Source organism: Wolffia australiana, chromosome 7 (genome assembly GCF_029677425.1).
Source record: "Wolffia australiana isolate 7733 chromosome 7, ASM2967742v1".
In the NCBI taxonomy this organism is placed as follows: domain Eukaryota; kingdom Viridiplantae; phylum Streptophyta; class Magnoliopsida; order Alismatales; family Araceae; genus Wolffia; species Wolffia australiana.
The window spans coordinates 19,831,567-19,848,589 of record NC_135841.1 but is presented as its reverse complement, the minus strand read 5'-3'; the positions used below and the strand labels follow the sequence as shown (position 1 = coordinate 19,848,589).

The 17,023-nt window shown below is 46.9% G+C and overlaps 4 protein-coding genes across 5 annotated transcripts; 1 reads left to right on the top strand and 3 right to left on the bottom strand.

Moving 5' to 3' along the window:
- Positions 1–909: 909 nt before the first annotated feature.
- Positions 910–3,136, bottom strand: LOC144705406 (stearoyl-[acyl-carrier-protein] 9-desaturase, chloroplastic-like). Of its 2 annotated transcripts, none has more exons than XM_078578055.1 (3): positions 2,806–3,136; positions 1,744–2,248; positions 910–1,659 (listed from the first exon to the last, which is right to left on the bottom strand). In XM_078578055.1, exons 1-3 carry the CDS (start codon positions 2,931–2,933, stop codon positions 1,096–1,098), a joined length of 1,197 nt encoding a protein of 398 aa, XP_078434181.1. In that variant the 5' UTR covers positions 2,934–3,136; the 3' UTR covers positions 910–1,095. The 2 variants fall into 2 exon arrangements, with proteins under 2 accessions (XP_078434181.1, XP_078434182.1); XM_078578056.1 differs by having other exon boundaries at positions 1,744–2,239; positions 2,806–3,125.
- LOC144705405 (phosphoglycerate/bisphosphoglycerate mutase family protein) lies at positions 3,123–5,091 on the bottom strand. Its single transcript, XM_078578054.1, has 7 exons — positions 4,805–5,091; positions 4,408–4,730; positions 4,219–4,337; positions 4,039–4,137; positions 3,915–3,968; positions 3,728–3,826; positions 3,123–3,657 (listed from the first exon to the last, which is right to left on the bottom strand). The coding sequence occupies exons 1-7, from the start codon at positions 5,089–5,091 to the stop codon at positions 3,208–3,210; spliced, it is 1,431 nt and encodes a 476-aa protein (XP_078434180.1). The 3' UTR covers positions 3,123–3,207.
- A 108-nt stretch (positions 5,092–5,199) lies between these two features.
- LOC144705404 (D-mannose binding lectin protein with Apple-like carbohydrate-binding domain-containing protein) lies at positions 5,200–8,063 on the bottom strand. The gene has a single exon (XM_078578053.1). The coding sequence runs from the start codon at positions 7,423–7,425 to the stop codon at positions 5,965–5,967; it is 1,461 nt and encodes a 486-aa protein (XP_078434179.1). The 5' UTR covers positions 7,426–8,063; the 3' UTR covers positions 5,200–5,964.
- LOC144705407 (uncharacterized) lies at positions 5,208–5,919 on the top strand. The gene has a single exon (XM_078578058.1). The coding sequence runs from the start codon at positions 5,208–5,210 to the stop codon at positions 5,865–5,867; it is 660 nt and encodes a 219-aa protein (XP_078434184.1). The 3' UTR covers positions 5,868–5,919.
- Positions 8,064–17,023: the final 8,960 nt, after the last annotated feature.

Sequence of the window (17,023 nt, the reverse complement as noted above, 5' to 3'; positions counted from 1 at the left end):
ATTTTCCTTGTCATATACCAATGTCTTCTAAAAGTGAATTTGGTCAACAAAATCAAGAGAAGTCTTCAAAAGGAGGTATCAAATTTTTTTGCTCATATTGTTGATAATTATTTTAGATCTATTTTTTATATTTCTGTTTTTTATCATAAATGAATTGATTTACTCTAAAATGAATTATGGATATTATGAATTTGAATATGATTTAAGCTTTGATCCTCATGAGGTATCCCATGATTTACACGAGCAGTATTATTATGTTAGAGATCCATATTTTCAAATGTAAATATCCTAAAATAAAAATAAATACTTATGCATTGGTTCAAAATATAATTGTACACATTGATGATTCTTTTGATGATGGAGAATATTTAATAGATTAATTTAAGGAGTACAATGAGGATTATAAACATCAATGCATTTTCAGAATGGTGATTCTTCAAAATATAATTAGAAACGTACTTCCAGGAATAATTAATATTGGTAAAAAGGAAGAATATATTCCAGAAACTATGGATTTTTTGCAAAATGTTCACTCATTATTGCCAATATTCTGTGAATAATGCGTTGATGTTGAAAAGTTTTATATATAAGGAAAATGAATGAGTTTAAAATGGCTTTATTTTTTCTTAACCAGATTCAAACAATATTTGAAGAATTGCAGGAGGAAATTTTTTTGCAAAACGTTAGTTCATTATTTCCAATATTGTATGAATAATGTATTGATGTTGAAAAGTTCTATATTATAAGGAGAATGAATGAGTTAAAAATGGATTTATTTTTGTCTTAACCAGATTCAATGAGTATTTTGAAGAAACGCAGGAGGAAGATTTTGATGAAAATCAAGTTGAATGTAATAAATCTCGTTGTGATGATCATTGGTTCCATCATTTTCATCATCAGTCCTCTGTGGGCGTATGACTGAAATTGTACTGAAAGGATGATGGTCTGGATGTGACTACTAAAACATTACCGACATAAAGCCAGTCGCACAGGCACAAAGGGTACCAGATGGCGTCCCCCTTGTTTATTCCCATCAGTAAACGGTCAGCACAACAGTAACCTCCAGCTGACTTGGAGAGTATGAAAGGCCCATGATCAAAGCGAAACCTTCCGGTCGAAGATCCAGCTGAAGGAGACGGCGTCCTCTCGGCCCTTGGCCCTGGCTTGGGCCCTCTCCTCGAGCCGGCGGATCCTGGGCGCCAAGCCGCAGACGAACTCCTGGGCGCGCCGGCCCTCCCCCGAGAGGCCCACCAGCTCAGCCACCCGCCATCTCCCCACAAGGAACTCGAGAATATCGGCGTAGTCCTTGGCGGTGTACACGCCCAGCCGCTGCGCCACGGCCGAGAAGTGCTCGAACAGGTCGCCGTCCCTGCCGTCGTACATGAGGTGCGCCGGCATGGCGACCTTCTTCCTCATCATGTCCGCCAAGGCCATCACCGCGCCGTCCGCGTCCGTCTCGAAGAGCTTCTCCACAATCTTCGCGTACGCCGTCTCGTGGCGCTTCTCGTCGGCGGCGATCGTGCCGCAGATCTGGGCCAGCTTCACGTCGCCGAGCTCCTTGGCCCGCCGGGCCGTGTTCCCGTGGGAGATGAACGTCGCCCTCTCCTGGAACGACGTGTAGACAAACCCAAGATAGGGGTTGTTCTCTGTCTGCGGATCCTGCATGCATGCATGAATAGCTTACACGTAAGAAAGCTTATAGTTAGAAGGACAGAGAGAAAGAAAGAAAGAAACAAAAGATACCATTCCCGAGCCGATGAGGTATTGGATAGTCTTCTCGATCTGCCGCATGTCGACTCTTCCGGAGAGATAGAGATACTTGTTGAGGAGATCGCCGTGCCTGTTCTCCTCGGCGGTCCAGGCTCTGGTCCAGACGGCCCACGGCGTGGGGCTTGCGCCGGTTTCGTCGCGGACGCCGTCGAGGGTGTTCAGCATGGTCTGGTACGTGGGGAGCGCTTCTTCGGTGATCATGTCGCCCACCAGGCAGACGAAGAAGTCGTCGGGGATTTCCTTGGCCCGCTGTCTCAGCTCGTCGACTTGCTCGTGGAATTCCTCCGAAGAGGGCTCGGGAAGAAAATCCTGTGGCTGCCAGCATTTCTCCACGGGCTTCAGAAGCGACAGGATGTGTTCTTCTGCCCAGCCCTCCAGCGACTTGAAGATCTCGACTTTCTGAGCGGGCATGGAGTGGATGACCTGCGCCTTTACATCTCCCCGTGGATAGCCGAGTTTCTTCGTCGACCTGGTGCAGCTGTTCCGTCAAAAATCAACCGAGAGCCTTGGAGAAACGGGCTATTTATTTATATCCAAAAGGAGGACGATTTTGTTCCCAAATTCTTCATATCGCCTCCCGTCACGTCAAATATTATCGAGAATTAAACTACTCTCTACTGAAGCTAACGAGACATGCATCCAAGGGCTAGGTTCGCATGTTTCCTTTTCCATCACTTGAAGTGAAAATAATATGAAGAAAAAAAAGCGCGATTTGTCGAAAAAACTTGAAATCAGAGAATCTGAATGGAAAAGTCAAGGTGCGATGCGGTAGATCGGACTCATAGACTCGTAGCAGACGCGCAAAGATAACGGCACTTAAAAGCTCTAGACATTGTGACACGATCGGCTGTTCTAGCGACACATGCCGAACCGATCCGCCGGAAATGGGGGTTTTTAGAAAGGAGACGACAGTCTACAATCGTTCAGTTATTGCAATCAATCTTGATTTCCTCTCTTGATCGATTGTAGACCGTTGTCTCCTGAATAGTTTCAACTCGCGGACATCAAAGGAAGAAGAATAAGGCAGCCACTCACTCCGAGGATGTGCGGAGAGCGGATGCCATCAACACTCGGCGAGATCTGACACCCGATCTTGCCTGAGAGAACCGAAGCTTGTCCTCCGCGGAGATTCTCAGTGGAGACAGCCTCAACGCCATCGGCATTCTCTTCCCTCGCGTCCTCCTCGACAAGCTCTTCCCCCCCGCGCAGAGACGATCCCTCGAACAGCAGCAGCAGTCCGAGAGAAGGATCTCAGTTATTAACAAGACGACTGCATCCCTTCCACGTGGTGACCGCGGCTCCACGCGGCAAGAAGACCCCCTCCGCCATCAAAGAAGGTTTAATTCGAATCGTGAAGCCAGCCTCGTTCCGAGGTCAAAACTTTCAAGAAGAAGAAAGTCCATGTCAAATGAGAGGAGGCGGGATAGAACTTGGAACTTAGAACTCCTCGTCGTTGGTGGAAGGGCGGGTGACGGGGATAGACCATCGGCCGAGGTGGGCAGTGTAGTTGATGCAACGGACGATGGGCCTGCCACGGGGGCCGTCGGGGAAATCGACGACGGAGATGCTGCCGGCGTCGAGATGGAAGGAGCTCGCCATCTCCGGGCCGAGCTTCAGGCAGTGTCCGATCAGCGCCGCGTGAAGAGAAGGCCGCCCCACCACCACCACGTTTCTCTCCACCGGCGTCTCCTCTTCCCCGAACGATGAAGAAGAAGAAGAAGAAGAAGAAGAAGAAGAGAGCTCCTGCAAGAGAAGGCCCCAGGCCCTGCCGGCGCTGTCCCAGACTTCCCCGACGGCGCTGCCCTCCACGTCCAGCTCGAGCATCTTCTTCGTCTCCACGTACCGGGGCACGCAGTCGGCGCCCAGGCAGTCCGCCGCCTCCTGGACCTGCGCACAGGCAGCCCGCTCTCATCAGAGCTTCGAAGGAGCCAGCCTTAAAGACTTCTCCGCGACCCACCTCAGTAATGGCCGTGGCCGTGTCGGCGGAGGCTATCCTGGGGCTGGACACGACCGAGTCGACCCGGACGTCGAGAAGCACCTCCGCCGTCTTCTGCGACTGCACCCCAAAGACAAATTCGCTGTAAGCCTAAACCCTTGCTTCTTCCTTTTGACGGGAGAGTTAGAGTTGGGCGAGAGTCGGAGACCTGGATGACGCCGAGCATGTTCATGGGTTCGTACCCAAAGCTCGCAAAACCCACCTGCGAGGGAGATCGCGGGCAGTCTGAGCAAAACCAATCCAAAATCTAAAAAAGGCGCCGTCTTGCGTACCTCAGAGGTGCTCTGCGTCGTTCCATGGCACACCAGGATGATCCGCCGCGACGTCTTCCTCCCCGCCGAGTTGCCCCGCGAGAATGGCGAATTGGGTGTCTGCGAGAGGCCACGGCGGAATTCCTTGCTCAGCCATAGCATGGCGCACAGGCCTGTGAAAAGTAGGAGCGGAACACCTACCTGGTTCAGGCGATTGAGGGAGATGAGCGGCGAGCCGCCTCTGGGATTGGGCTTGAAGTCGAGGACGCTGACCCCGCAGTTGCTCTGGAGCAGGCCCCTGAAGTAGGTGGTGTTCAGACCTGTGAGAAGACGCGAGTCAGCCGAGCAACTCCTCGGCGTTTGTCGAGCGGGAGGCGGAGGGGATAAGACCTAAGGCGGTGGCGACCAGCGCCTGGTTGACGGCGTTGTGGGCGACGATGAGCACGGACGCGCCGTCGTGGGCCAGAATTCTGCTCCAGCAGCCTCTGGCCCGCGCCCAGAGCTCCTTCACGGGGTAATGCCCGTCGATGATGAAATTTGGGGCATCCAGCTGCCACTGGCGATAAGCGTCTCCGAATTTCGCCTTGCCTTCCTGCTTCAGCAGCCCCTGGAAGGAATAGAGATCGATTTCCCGCAAATCGGCGTCGGGAATCAACTCCGCCGCGCGCGATCCCCAAATGATCTCGGCCGTCCGCTTCGACCGAACCAAGGGGCTGCGGAAGGGCGACGAATGCGGTTTCAGGATCGAAGAACAACGATGATACGAACGGCGAGATGGCGGACGAACCTGGTGAAGCAGACGTCGAAGGAGTCGGAGAGGAGCATCTGGCGGGAGGTTTCGGCCTGAGACTCGCCCTTGGCCGTGAGAACGGAGAAATCGGAGCTTCCCTGGATGCGGCCCTCCGCGTTCCAAGTGCTCTGGCCATGGCGGACGAGCACCACTCTCTTCTCCCTCGGAATCGGCGGTAAGCTGGCGGCGGCGGCGGCAGTGGCGGCATTGGCGGACCGCCGATCGCTGCAACGGACGGCGCTGCCGAATTGGCCCACGATGGGGCTCGAGGCCACGGCGAGCATCCCTCCGCTCCGCTACGCTACACTACACTCCGCTCGAAGGAGATCGGGCAAGGAATGGCGGAGGGAAAATCGGACGAACCCGAGGATGGAGAGGCAGCCTCCCCGCCATACGCGTAATGGGCCGCTTAATGGGCCCGCCCGATAAGGTATTTTGCGTTCCGACCCCTTTATTATGGATAATTAGATACAGCTCCTGGCGGTTGCCCCCTTTTTGTCAGCGGGCGGGATCGCCGTCGGCAGTCGGGAAGAGGATGGGCGGCGCCACCGTCCTCGCGCCGCCGCGCCCGGCCGTGCGAATTCAGAAGTCTATTTCTTCTTCTAATGCGAGGAGGAGGAGGCGGAGGTATGCGCCTTTGAGCCACCTCCGGTGCGCGCAGAAGAGCTCGAAGCCGCGGGGCTGGCTAGGGTTTCGGGCGCTCGACAAGGGCAAGAGGAAGGGCGGCTTTGCCATGGATGATGGCGGGGGCGCCACAACCTCTGGGTCAGAGCTTGAGGAAGGCGGCGGCGATGAGGAGCAGGCGCAGGCGGGGAGCGAAACGCCGCCGCCGCCGCCGCCGCCGGCGGGGGGGGCTTGGAAGGGGATTCGGTGGCGGGAGCTGTTGCTGTCTCCGGACCCGGACAACGTGGTGGCGGTGGGGCTGACCGGCATCCTGGCGTGGGCGGGGCTGCAACTCCTGTGGCAGATCCTCGTCATCTCTCTGGCCATCCTCGTCGCCGCGCTCAAGTACTCCTTGGTCGCGGCCCTCCTCCTCTTCATCCTCATCACGCTCCTCTGACACCCGAGAGAGGGTTTCGTTCGAATAAATCAGTCGTCCGCTTCGGAATTTAGTTCAGAACAAGGAAAGGGCCGCCGGTACTCGACCGCGGGGGCCTCTACTGTCTATTGGAGGAGAGCTCGACGTCGCGGAAGCTGGTGCTCGCGCGGAACTCCTTGTAGGCGCCCGGCGAGAGGCCCTCCCCCATGAGGGTCAACCCGGCGGCGCGCGGCCGCTGCTGCCGGCGGCGCCACCAAAGGGCGGCACCGGAGACGGAGAAGACCGCGGCGAGCGCGAGCAGGCACGCGATCGCGGCCCGCTTCCGGGAGGCGCCGCGGTGGGGCGCGGGCGTGACCCGCAGCTTGAAGTAGCCGAGCCGGTTGTCGGGGGCCTTGACCAGCGTCTCCACGGGGAAGTTGATGAGGAAGCAGCTGCTCGTCTGGTTGTTGAACAGCGCCCCCCAGCAGGTGCAGTTTCGCTCGCACCGGAGCTCGCACTCTTCCCGCGAGCCGGCGGTCGCGGGGGGCAGCAGGTTGCTGTAGGCCAGCTCCACCCCGGCGCGCCTGAGCGCCGTGAAGTTCTCCCCGCCGCACAAGTCGCCGGCGGCGGGGGGCGCGCACGGACCGGCGCGGGCGGCGGCGCCGTCCAGGCACTGGCACTGCGTGGGCTGGGCCCTGAGGCAGAGACCGTAGGCGCCGCACTGGGCGGGGAGGTCGCAGGCGTCGCGCAAGGCGGAGTAGGCGAGGAGCCAGGCGGAGGCGTTCCAGTAGTAGGCCTTGAGGTTGCCGTCGTCCTCCAGGGTGAGCCGCCAGAGCCCGGACAGGTTCCGGTTGGAGGTGTCGAAGGGCTCGGCGTGGATGCGGTTGGTCTCGTTCTGGTACAGCGCGAGGTAGCCCGTCTGGTTCAGCCGCGCGTAGATGGGGCCGCCGCCCGGCACGATGCTGCCGTCCGTCTGCAGGGCCGTGGTCTTCCAGTAGGCGGCGACGCCCATGTACAGGGCCATGAAGTCCGGCCCCAGCCGGAGGGCGAAGCGGCCGTCGGCGGAGGTCAGCGCGGCGGAGGCGCTCAGGTTCTGGCCGGTCACGAGGGTGTCCGACGGCGCGCCGAAGCTCTGCCACAGGGCCGAGCCGTTCGGGGCCAGAACCTCGAGGTTGGACGAGGGGTTCAGTTGAACCAGGCTCCCCTCCGGAGACCCCGCCTTCCAGAGCGCCGCGTCGCCGTCGGCGAGGGTCAGCACGCCGTCGAAAGAGAGGACGACGCCGCCGGAGCGGGCGGCGGAGGCGGCGCCGCCCCGCCAGACGGGGAAGCCGGAGGCGAGGTGGACGACGGCGACGTCGACGTTCCCCGTCTCCTTCTCCTCCTTCAAAAACCCGAAGGCGAACTTGCCGCTGGGGTCCTGCAGAATCCCCTGGAAGAGAAGGTCCCCGGAAGCTGAAAGCGGCGGCGGCCGAGCGTCGGCCCTCGCCGAGAAGCTTTTGTTCAGCATGTTCGAGCTCGCCGCCGCCGCCGCGGCGGCGCAGAGCACCGCGATGAGGATGAAGACGAAGAGGGCCGGAAGTGGGTGTGCCCGACGAGTCATCTCTGCTTGTCTCCTTCGCTAGAGAATGCTTCGCTGAATCGCTGCTTGCTGTCTTCTTCCGAGTCCCCGCCTCTCCTCTCTGCCCTCTTATTTGCCGTAGGGAGAGACAAAAGACAAGGAGAGACGGACAAAGACAGCGAGAGCGAGCGAGAGAGAGAGAGAGAGAGGCGTAGAGATATGCATTAGTGACCTTGGTGGGTAGGGCTCCTCTGAAGTAGGCTTTGACTTGCAATTCTCATCCCGAGTGGACGCGTGGAGGGGGGCGATCCGCTCGTTGGCGGCGTGCGTCAACGATTGCGCCGGCAAATCAATACCCGAGTCCACTTCCCCCCCACCGCCCAACCGCCTTTAGAGATCTAAAGGCGCGCCCGTTGACCTGCCTGGAGCGAGCGGCGTGTCTCGACGAAGCGCCATCCTTTGAAGTTTGAACCCATGTCGCTCCTTCTCTTCCGCAGACTCAGAGCAAGTCAACCCCTTTGAGAGGAGAGGGGAACGGAGCTCGAGCCTGGACATGACATTATCTACCCATGCGCACGTCCCAACTGCCTACCCCCCCCCACCGCGATATTACGTCTTCCTCCACCGTGGGGAGAGCCCGTCAACATTGCGCCAGCCTTTCAAGCGACGTCGTCCCCTCACATAAAGATTGACAGCGGCGGCAACCCCACGCAAAACGACAGACGCTCGCCCTCATCAATGCTTGTCGCCGTCGTTGGCGATCTCTGCAAAACTTTGGCGCTTGTGCATCGGCGGCTTCTTCGTGAGCGTTCGAGCCGTCCCCTCGACCGGATAGGGACGATAAGGAGCCCTCTGACTTGCATGGCTGGAGGAGTGTTGGTGTTTTCTTCTCTCTGGCGTCTGCCCGGGCTGGTTTAAAAATCCGTTTCCTTTTTATCGCTTCACACCGGGTCTCTCCGTCCATACAGATATTTGATGTACTCACGAGATCCATCGGTTGGAAATCACCGAAACCTGTGAATCTTCGCCGTCCCAAGGAAGAAGAGTCTTCCCAGCGCGTTGGTGAGAGGCCGACGCCTGACGATACCCAATGTGGACACCCATACAAAAACTCCGTCCTCTCTCCCCGGTTCTACGAGGATATTGGTAAGTTCTCTCTGTTTTTTCTTGGTCAATTTTGAGTTATGAACTTCGTCCTCTCTACCTGGCTCCCCCGACGGGTCCGGCCGGGATCGATCCTTCCTCTTCTCCTATTGGATACGTAGACTTCGTTTAACACCCTCGCCGAACGTACGGGGATTTAATTGTACGTTAAGTAGAGGATATTGATTACAGGATCTACTCAGTTTTGTTTAACAAGGTAATGATGGATATTGATTAAAAAGAGAATCGGGCTGTCATCTTCACCTACCTGCCGGATTTAACTAGTTGAGTCGATCGTGTGGGTTTTCTCCCTGGGAATCCCGGGCTGGGACTATAGAAGATCCAAATATATCTCCAGATTTAACAAGTCCTCAGACCTTGTATAGATAAAGCCAACTTTATCCTTCAAGTATGATCTAACAAAATGATACCAAGTATAAATATATTCAGATCTGCAATGACGCACATGATTTCTGCTCCATACAAGACGCTTGTGGTCGCAGCTGCCCATGCAGTTGCCGACGTTGGTCCCAGTCGATGCACCTTAATTGCATACTCGCCATCGGCCACCCATATTCTACATGCCTCATGACCCAGTTGCATTAATGCGCACATACAGAGTGCCCGTTGACCAAGCCTCTCACATGAGCCCCTAACAGCTACCCTCACCGCCCTGATTTTGCAAATCCAGATTGAGATATGGAATTGACATTGTTCCAACCTGCCTGCACACCCATTACCTAGATAAGATATGATACAAATCAAAAAATATTAGAAATCGTATCTTCTGTGAAAATATAGAAGGCTATGTGGATACAAATCTTTCCAAAAATAGAATAATACAGGATACTCAATATAAATTTGAATATATGAATTTAAAATTCAGATGTGGGAAGAGTGTACCTTGATTTGTATTGTCATTCTTCGCAAAAAAATACGAAGCAATGCCCAATGGAAGTTAGGATAATCAAATGTTTAATCATTTTTATATAATTTTATTCCATTTAATCCAAAATTTTCATTGATAATTTCAATAAATGGACGAATGCACCATTATTTCTCTTTACGTATGTCAATTTAGTATCCAAACTGAAATAAAAATATTAATTCAAAACTCAGATAACCAATCTAATTTCAATTTTACACTGAAACCTTAGTCTTTAGATAAATCATATAATTAGGGACTCATCTTGATGGAATTATATGGCCTTGAAGCTGATCACAAGTCCAAGTCTTGGTTATAATGAAGTCAAACTTATGTGAAATGATGAGTGCATTTGGATGAGATCATACAATGTAAAGTACCTATAATTTAATATTTACAATAAATATTACTATCCATAGAATGTTTGAGTAGATAAAAAATAACTAGATAAAGGAGCACCATGTACTCTTCGTGATGTGATGATGATGGTTGATAGAGTAACCATTTATGTGAAAACTCTTTCGGGAAAATAGTTTACCAAATTAATACATGGAGACCATAGAATTTTTTCTACCCAAATTTAAACCAATTGGATGACTGAAATGCTTGCTTAAAGTGTCCCATGATATAAAACACCATATACGTATTATGAATAGGTAGTCATATTTTGATTATAATCTAGAATTCCCTAATCACATTATTCTAAATATACATAACACAAAAATAACAAGATGTTTACAAAGATGAATTAGTGATCAAGAGAGGATTGTATGCTCTCCAAATAAGAGGAAACAAAATTGTTGGGTTCGGTCATGGAAAACACGTTCCATGAATGCGGAAGCGTGTCGATCGATTCACAATCGATCTTTAAAACAAACCATTGAAAGTGCCTTTTGGTGAACTCGTTCCGCCCTTGACTTTACGCGTCTGGCCTCTAAAAGTATCCACGCAATCACTCGGCCCTTGGATCTCCACGTCTTATTCTTAAACTCTTCTTGCAAATCTATAAGATCTCCTCACCTTGAAGACACTCTTCCTTGGATGAGTGGAGAAGAGAGTGGAGAAGAGAGTGGAGAAAGGGAGGGGCTCTCAAATCAGGCTTGCATGGGTGCTTAAAATGATACCCCTTTGCCTCTTTATATTTTACCTAATATTTTTTCTCAAAAACCCTACAAAGTAAAATATATCCACCAATGCCCTTATAACCTTGTGCGTGTGACCTTCTAGGCCCCTGTATCATTATAGTTAATAATTTTAATGGCGCAATAATATTTATTGACTAACCTTATTAATTAACTATATCAACATATAGAATAATTAGATAAAGATTGATTTAACCCAATCGATAGGTTAAGTTTCTAGCCCATGGGGTGCCAAGCTACACCTCGTGCTCTAGAAGATACCGAGTAGCCTTGAACCTTCTCATGGAACCTTTACCGTCATCGGTTACTGTATATGTATAATCTATCATCCAGGCGAGACTCTTGAACAACTTAGGTTATGGTTTATCATCAAACCCTAATCCGTCATTCGATTAGTACTGATGTGTAACGGGGATCATTGGCAAGCGCCTTCTCCAATATCCTCATAACCCTGGCCACGATTTTTTGCATCATCTTCCTTGAGTCAATCACCTCTTATACCGAGGGCGGATGATCCCGTCTTGACCACTCAATCATATCCGTAAGCTTCTTACTAAACTATAACTTATTTGAATCCCTTGAGTAGTGGCTCGTAAGTCATAGTCAAAATGAAGGCGTCTATTCACTAGATGTCCTTGGCATCTCATGCCATTGGATCACTTAAATCAACCTGACTTGAATCAACCTAATTGACATTTAAGCATAATACCATTCAGGGATTCATACGGATCAATTCAGTGAACTCTTTATCCAAAGAGCATCCACTATATGTCCTTAGCCATAGGGATTCGTCACCACACTAATAGTTGATCCTACTTATCGTATAAGTAGAATCAGCTAGTGTTATTCTATCCAGACAATTTGATGTTTGTCTCGACTATCCATTGAATAGGAATATTTAGAATACGTGTTTAAAGACTAGTGATCATTGTATTTTGATCTCATCATAATTCACTAAGTCATTACAAGTATTCATGGACTTCATTATAAACATCTCACGGAGTAATAATGAACATGAATATTTTATTCAATGAACTTAATAAACATGGTAGAGTGATTGGCTTGACAGCCACATAATATCCATCACTTACTACATCTGATCTATAACTTATTTGAATCCCTTGATTAGATGCTCGTAAGTCATAGTCAAAACGTAGTTGTCCATTCAAGAGATGTCCTTGGTGTCTCAGGTCACTGGATCACTTATACAACCGTAACATGAATCAACTTGGTTGACGTTTAGGTATAATACCATTCAGGGATTCGTACACATCAATTCAGTGAACTCTTTCTTCAAACAGCACCCACTATCTATCCTTAGTGTCGCCACAATAATAGCCACAAGATCAGCTATACTTATAGTTTAAGTAAGATCAGCTACTAATTTCTATCCGGATAATTTGATGTCCGTCTTGACTATTTATCGAATAGGAATATTTAGAATACATTTTTTAAATACTAGTGATCATTTTATTATGATCTCATCATAATTCACTAAGTCATTGCACGTATTCATGGACTTCATCATAAACATCACAGATAGTAATAATGAACGCAAATATTTTATTCAATGAACTTAAGTAAGCATGGTAGTGTGATTGGCTTGGTGACCACATAATATACATCGAAAATCAAGGTAGAAGATGCAATGAAATCCTTGCTAAATGTAGGGAAAATAATAGAAGCTAATTTTTTAATGATTTACCATTCCAGGAGACCTAAAAATAATGACCTATTTGGATTCAATAGTTTAACATACCGTGATGGATATTGAATCTCACCCAGATTTATCCATACAAAATAACTGATGATAGAAAGATTCATTGAAAGGAGAAATGGATCATTTATACCTTTTAAAGCACATAGTGTAGCTTGGCCTGACATGTTTGTGACTAAAGTTATCTATTTATCTAATGTTGAGTTTTTAAAAATAAATTTCTGATCTAAAATCATTTTACCGTCAATGAAAAATATAAATTGGAAAATAATCATGTTACATTATAGCTAAATCATTAGATGATTGTCTCAACTTGAGGATAACATATTGTGCTATCACTAGTTTCCTTATACAAGTCTCTTAAAATTGTTTCTCCATATGTCTAGTAAGTGCATCCACAGGGTTTTCAAAACATTGGATCTCCCCACCATCTAGTCTCATTGGAAAACAGAAGAGAATAAAAAACGGAGGAGGCAGTACCCACATCTACCTTGCAATGGGCACCCAAAATGGCTGCACTATCGTAATTATACTCTCCAACTTTTCATAAAAGTTCCTAAATTTTGAGTATACTCAATAATGCCCAAAATATAATGTTAGACCTTTAACGAGTGTGTAATAGTGTTTAATAACTCTAATGACCAAAAAAATTATTTTCAAATCATATTAATTAATTATTTTACCTGCATGTATGTTAATTAATCAATTCACAAACCCTTGGGTTGAGTCACATCTTCACTCTTTAGAATACAAAAGAGTGTGTTAACTTTCTCATAGAAACTTTATTGTCATCAGTTACCATGTATGAGTAATCCTTCATCAGAGAAAGACTTCCAAATGATACAATATATATTCATTTTAAATCCCCAATAATATCATTCTAGTTAGTATATATGAGTGCCTGAAATCTCAGGGAACACCTTCTTTGATATTTACTATACCTTGGCTACAATTTAACTATAAATTCTTCCGACGCGTAGCTTTTTAGTATGTCGATAATGAAAAATCGCATCTCAACTACACAATCACCTTCATAGACTTCTTATTTTGCATTAGCCATGACTTTTTTGAAAGTTTGCAAGTGGATCACCATGGACATCCTTTAGCCAATGGTGTTGCAAGAAAGTCATTGTGAAGGACCTTGACTGGCAACCACACCAAGTGCCCACTAGCTGTACTAGTCTGATGTAAAGAGTCCCAGAACTTATCATCTAGATACAACACAATAGCTTCTTCTGAAAGCTTGGTTAGGACATCTTTGTGTTTGATCCTTAGACTCCATCCTTTAGATGGAAACTTCATGCCAAGAGACTTGGGAATAGCACTGTTGGGTTCTAGAGGCCTCGGTCTGGATGAAAACTTTTAAATGATCTAGATCGGAAGACTTTAACATAATCATAGCGACACCAATAGAACATTAATACAAAGCACACGTGCATGCAATGTATCTATTATTTCTTAAATTCCGGAGCAAGACAAGTTGAGCTGCTCAACTGTGCAGCCTCGAGACGTATCTATGCGATTCTCGATACGTCGAATCTCCTCCTTCCCCGTGCAAACTTCGGTCGCCCTCTGTCATCGTCGTTACACCATCCTAACCGCATTGGGAGTGGATTAATTAACAATGTATTGATTTAACCCAATCAATTGGTTGAGTCTCCAACGCGTGGGGTGCCAAGCTACACCCTTTTCCCAATTAAAAAAAGGCTAAATGTATTTTCTTAAGCTCTTTTTTATATATTTTATTGAATTTTGTGACGAATCCCATTTGACTCCTTATAGTCAAGTGAATTTCTCACATCTTCTTGGAGCTTTATTTAAAAAACAGGACTTAAGTAAATACAAATTGCAGTTTTATTGAATTTGAGATACAAATGGAAAGAAAGGAGAAACCTAAGACATCTAATAGACAATAGGAAGAGGCCCAATACACAAGAAGCCCATTATAAAATACCATTCAAACCTCCTCAAGGACCAAATAAACTAAAGGCCATAATTGTGGAACTAACCCACGATTTGAATTTGAAAAGCCTGCTTAAAAATCTGGGAAGGAGGGAATGTGGATCCATGCTGGAAATAAAGAAATCCAAGGTCCTCCAGACCCTTCAAATTAAATCCAATGGCCAAGAGTTAGGGCACTTTTATTTAATCTCTTCTCCTATCTCTATGTATCTCATATAGGATCTCTTCCCCCAACAAGTTTTTTGAGGCCTAGTGCATCGAATTCCTTTGATCCATTCTTGTTCTACAAGAGCGTGGAGATAGATTTCAAGGGTGATCAAGATTGTTAGAGAAAGAGCACCACTTAGCCCTCGAGGGAAGTGACAACAAGGTTTGTGTGATCTCCCGAATGTTTGATTTTTTAATTTTCTCAAAACTTTGTCTAGATAAAATTACAGATAGCCTAAACTTGAAGCTTTCCAATATATGAAACAAAACTAAAAAATACCTCATGAGGCAAAAGTTACTGTATTTTGTCTACTATTTGTTTTTGCCACAATTTCACGGTGCGAAGTGCAACCTAAGGTTCTATTTGTCCTTAAAAGTTTATTTCCAATATTAAGAAAAATATCAAAAATTATTCAAAATCACAATAAATTATTAGAACTTATTAGAAACAACATAAATATTTTGTTTCATTTATTTAAAACAATTCTGAGTAGTTTTCCATCATTTAGTTTATTTGCTCTTTTGAAAGCAGTTGACAATCAAAACAAATATAAAATGAACAAAAAAATATGTTAAAATATATTTTAGTTACAATTACTCTCTCATTACCTGATCCTTGTTTATTCGACCCTTACCCTATTCTATGGAAGGAATTTTAAAAAAAATAGTTGCATAAATCAGAGCCTTAAAATGCCTTAATTAACCCAATTTTGTTTATCATTTACCTTCAAGCACTCAAGACACCAAAAGTACTCTTGATGGACCTTCAAAATTTCAATTTCTTTTAATCCATCTCTCTAGGAAGAAGTGAGCTTAAAAATAGTTTCTCTAAAAATCCAAGGCTCCATATATAGACCCAACTATACAAATAGTTTTATTGTTGTTTTAATTTAGACTTAAGAAATAATGTTTATAATGATTTTACACAAAACACTCTATAAATAATATATGATAGGTAAGCGGTTCATCCTCATGAGAGAAGTAATTAAATTTACATTTTTCTAGGCTTGGAAATGAAAGAAATGAGCTCATATCTCAAGATGATATGTTTAGAATTCTTTTCAGATTTTATGGAACAAAGCTTCAAGCAGAAAGGTATAAAATTGATAAAAACTAGTTAAATGTGATTAATATGAAATTGATTTAATTTTATAAAATAGAAATACAATTTTTTGGAATTCATGATTTTTATCTAATTAAACGTTAATGCAAAAGAGATTGATAATGGTAAATACTAATTTAAAATATTTCTATAGAATATATTTTTAATGCTAAAATACCTAGAAATAATAATATGATATATATATATATAATTTCAGGCAGATCCATAGAGGTGGTCTTTAGGTCAAACGGTATCCCCTGGTGTCATGCAATCAAATCCAGAGCTAAGAACAATGCGCAGATCGAACGTGTGCCAGTCTCAATGCTTGTTTTCTTGAACATTGAGAAGCCTTTACTTGTGCAACAGAAGTCTCTTTGGAAAACTTTAGATTTCTTAGATGTTAAAGAGAAAGGGTAGTTCCAAGCCCTTAGGATTATGTTACAATAAGCATGATTACCCTAGAGGCCATAGTCATTACAAAGGTAAAGACCAGGGATGATATAAGAGTAATGAGATGGGATGTGACATGTGCCGCTAGGCTGTGGTGCTCTTGCACCTTGAGGCTCACAGCCTTGTGTGCGCCCTTGTGGGCAGTGCCGCTACAAGCATACCCGCAATGCGGCCGCCAAGGGCATGTGTATCATGGCCCTCATCGCATCCACAAACCCCAACGTCCATCCCCCGCACCCTTGTGCTCAATCCCAGCCTTGATGCTCCATGCTTTACCAGCACCCGCGTTGAAATCTTTGTCGCTTTGGCCTGCCTCGGCATCATTGTGCGCAACGCCCTAGCCTTTGGTGCATACACAATGCAACACTACCAATAGGGTTGCCCCACACCCCACAACCATCTCGTCACTCAATACACCCTGCCTAAGTCTCTTGGTAGTTTAGATCACACCCCTTGCCTCATACGCATAGTGCCCATGGCCTGTGCATGCAGCCTTCGTGGGCCCAGTGCATGTAACACTTAGTGTCCGTGCCCACAAGCCCATGGCATGTGCGTGCAACCTGTCCTCATCCACCACGCTTGTGCACTAGTGAGCCCGATCACAATGTGAGCCTTACCTTCAAAGATCAGGATTGGACCTCACAACCCATTATGCATGTGGTGTCCACACTGCAAATTCAGTCTCAAATCATGAGTCCATGTATGTGGGCATGTCCTACATAGTTTGCACGCAAGCCTCTACTTAGGACTCTTACACCTGGTGTAGGGACCCAAAGTAGGGGCTTTTGTGTTAATTGTCTAGTACATGCCCGCATACTTGGACTCCATCGGACACTGAATTCACAATATGGACACTGTACGCATCAGCGGTGGTGACACCTGACCCTGTGATAACACCCTAATTTCTGTCTTTACTTCATGTTATTAGCACAATTTTATGCCTTTAAAGAGCTTAAAATGGGGTTGTTATCATATATTTACATGAAAATAGT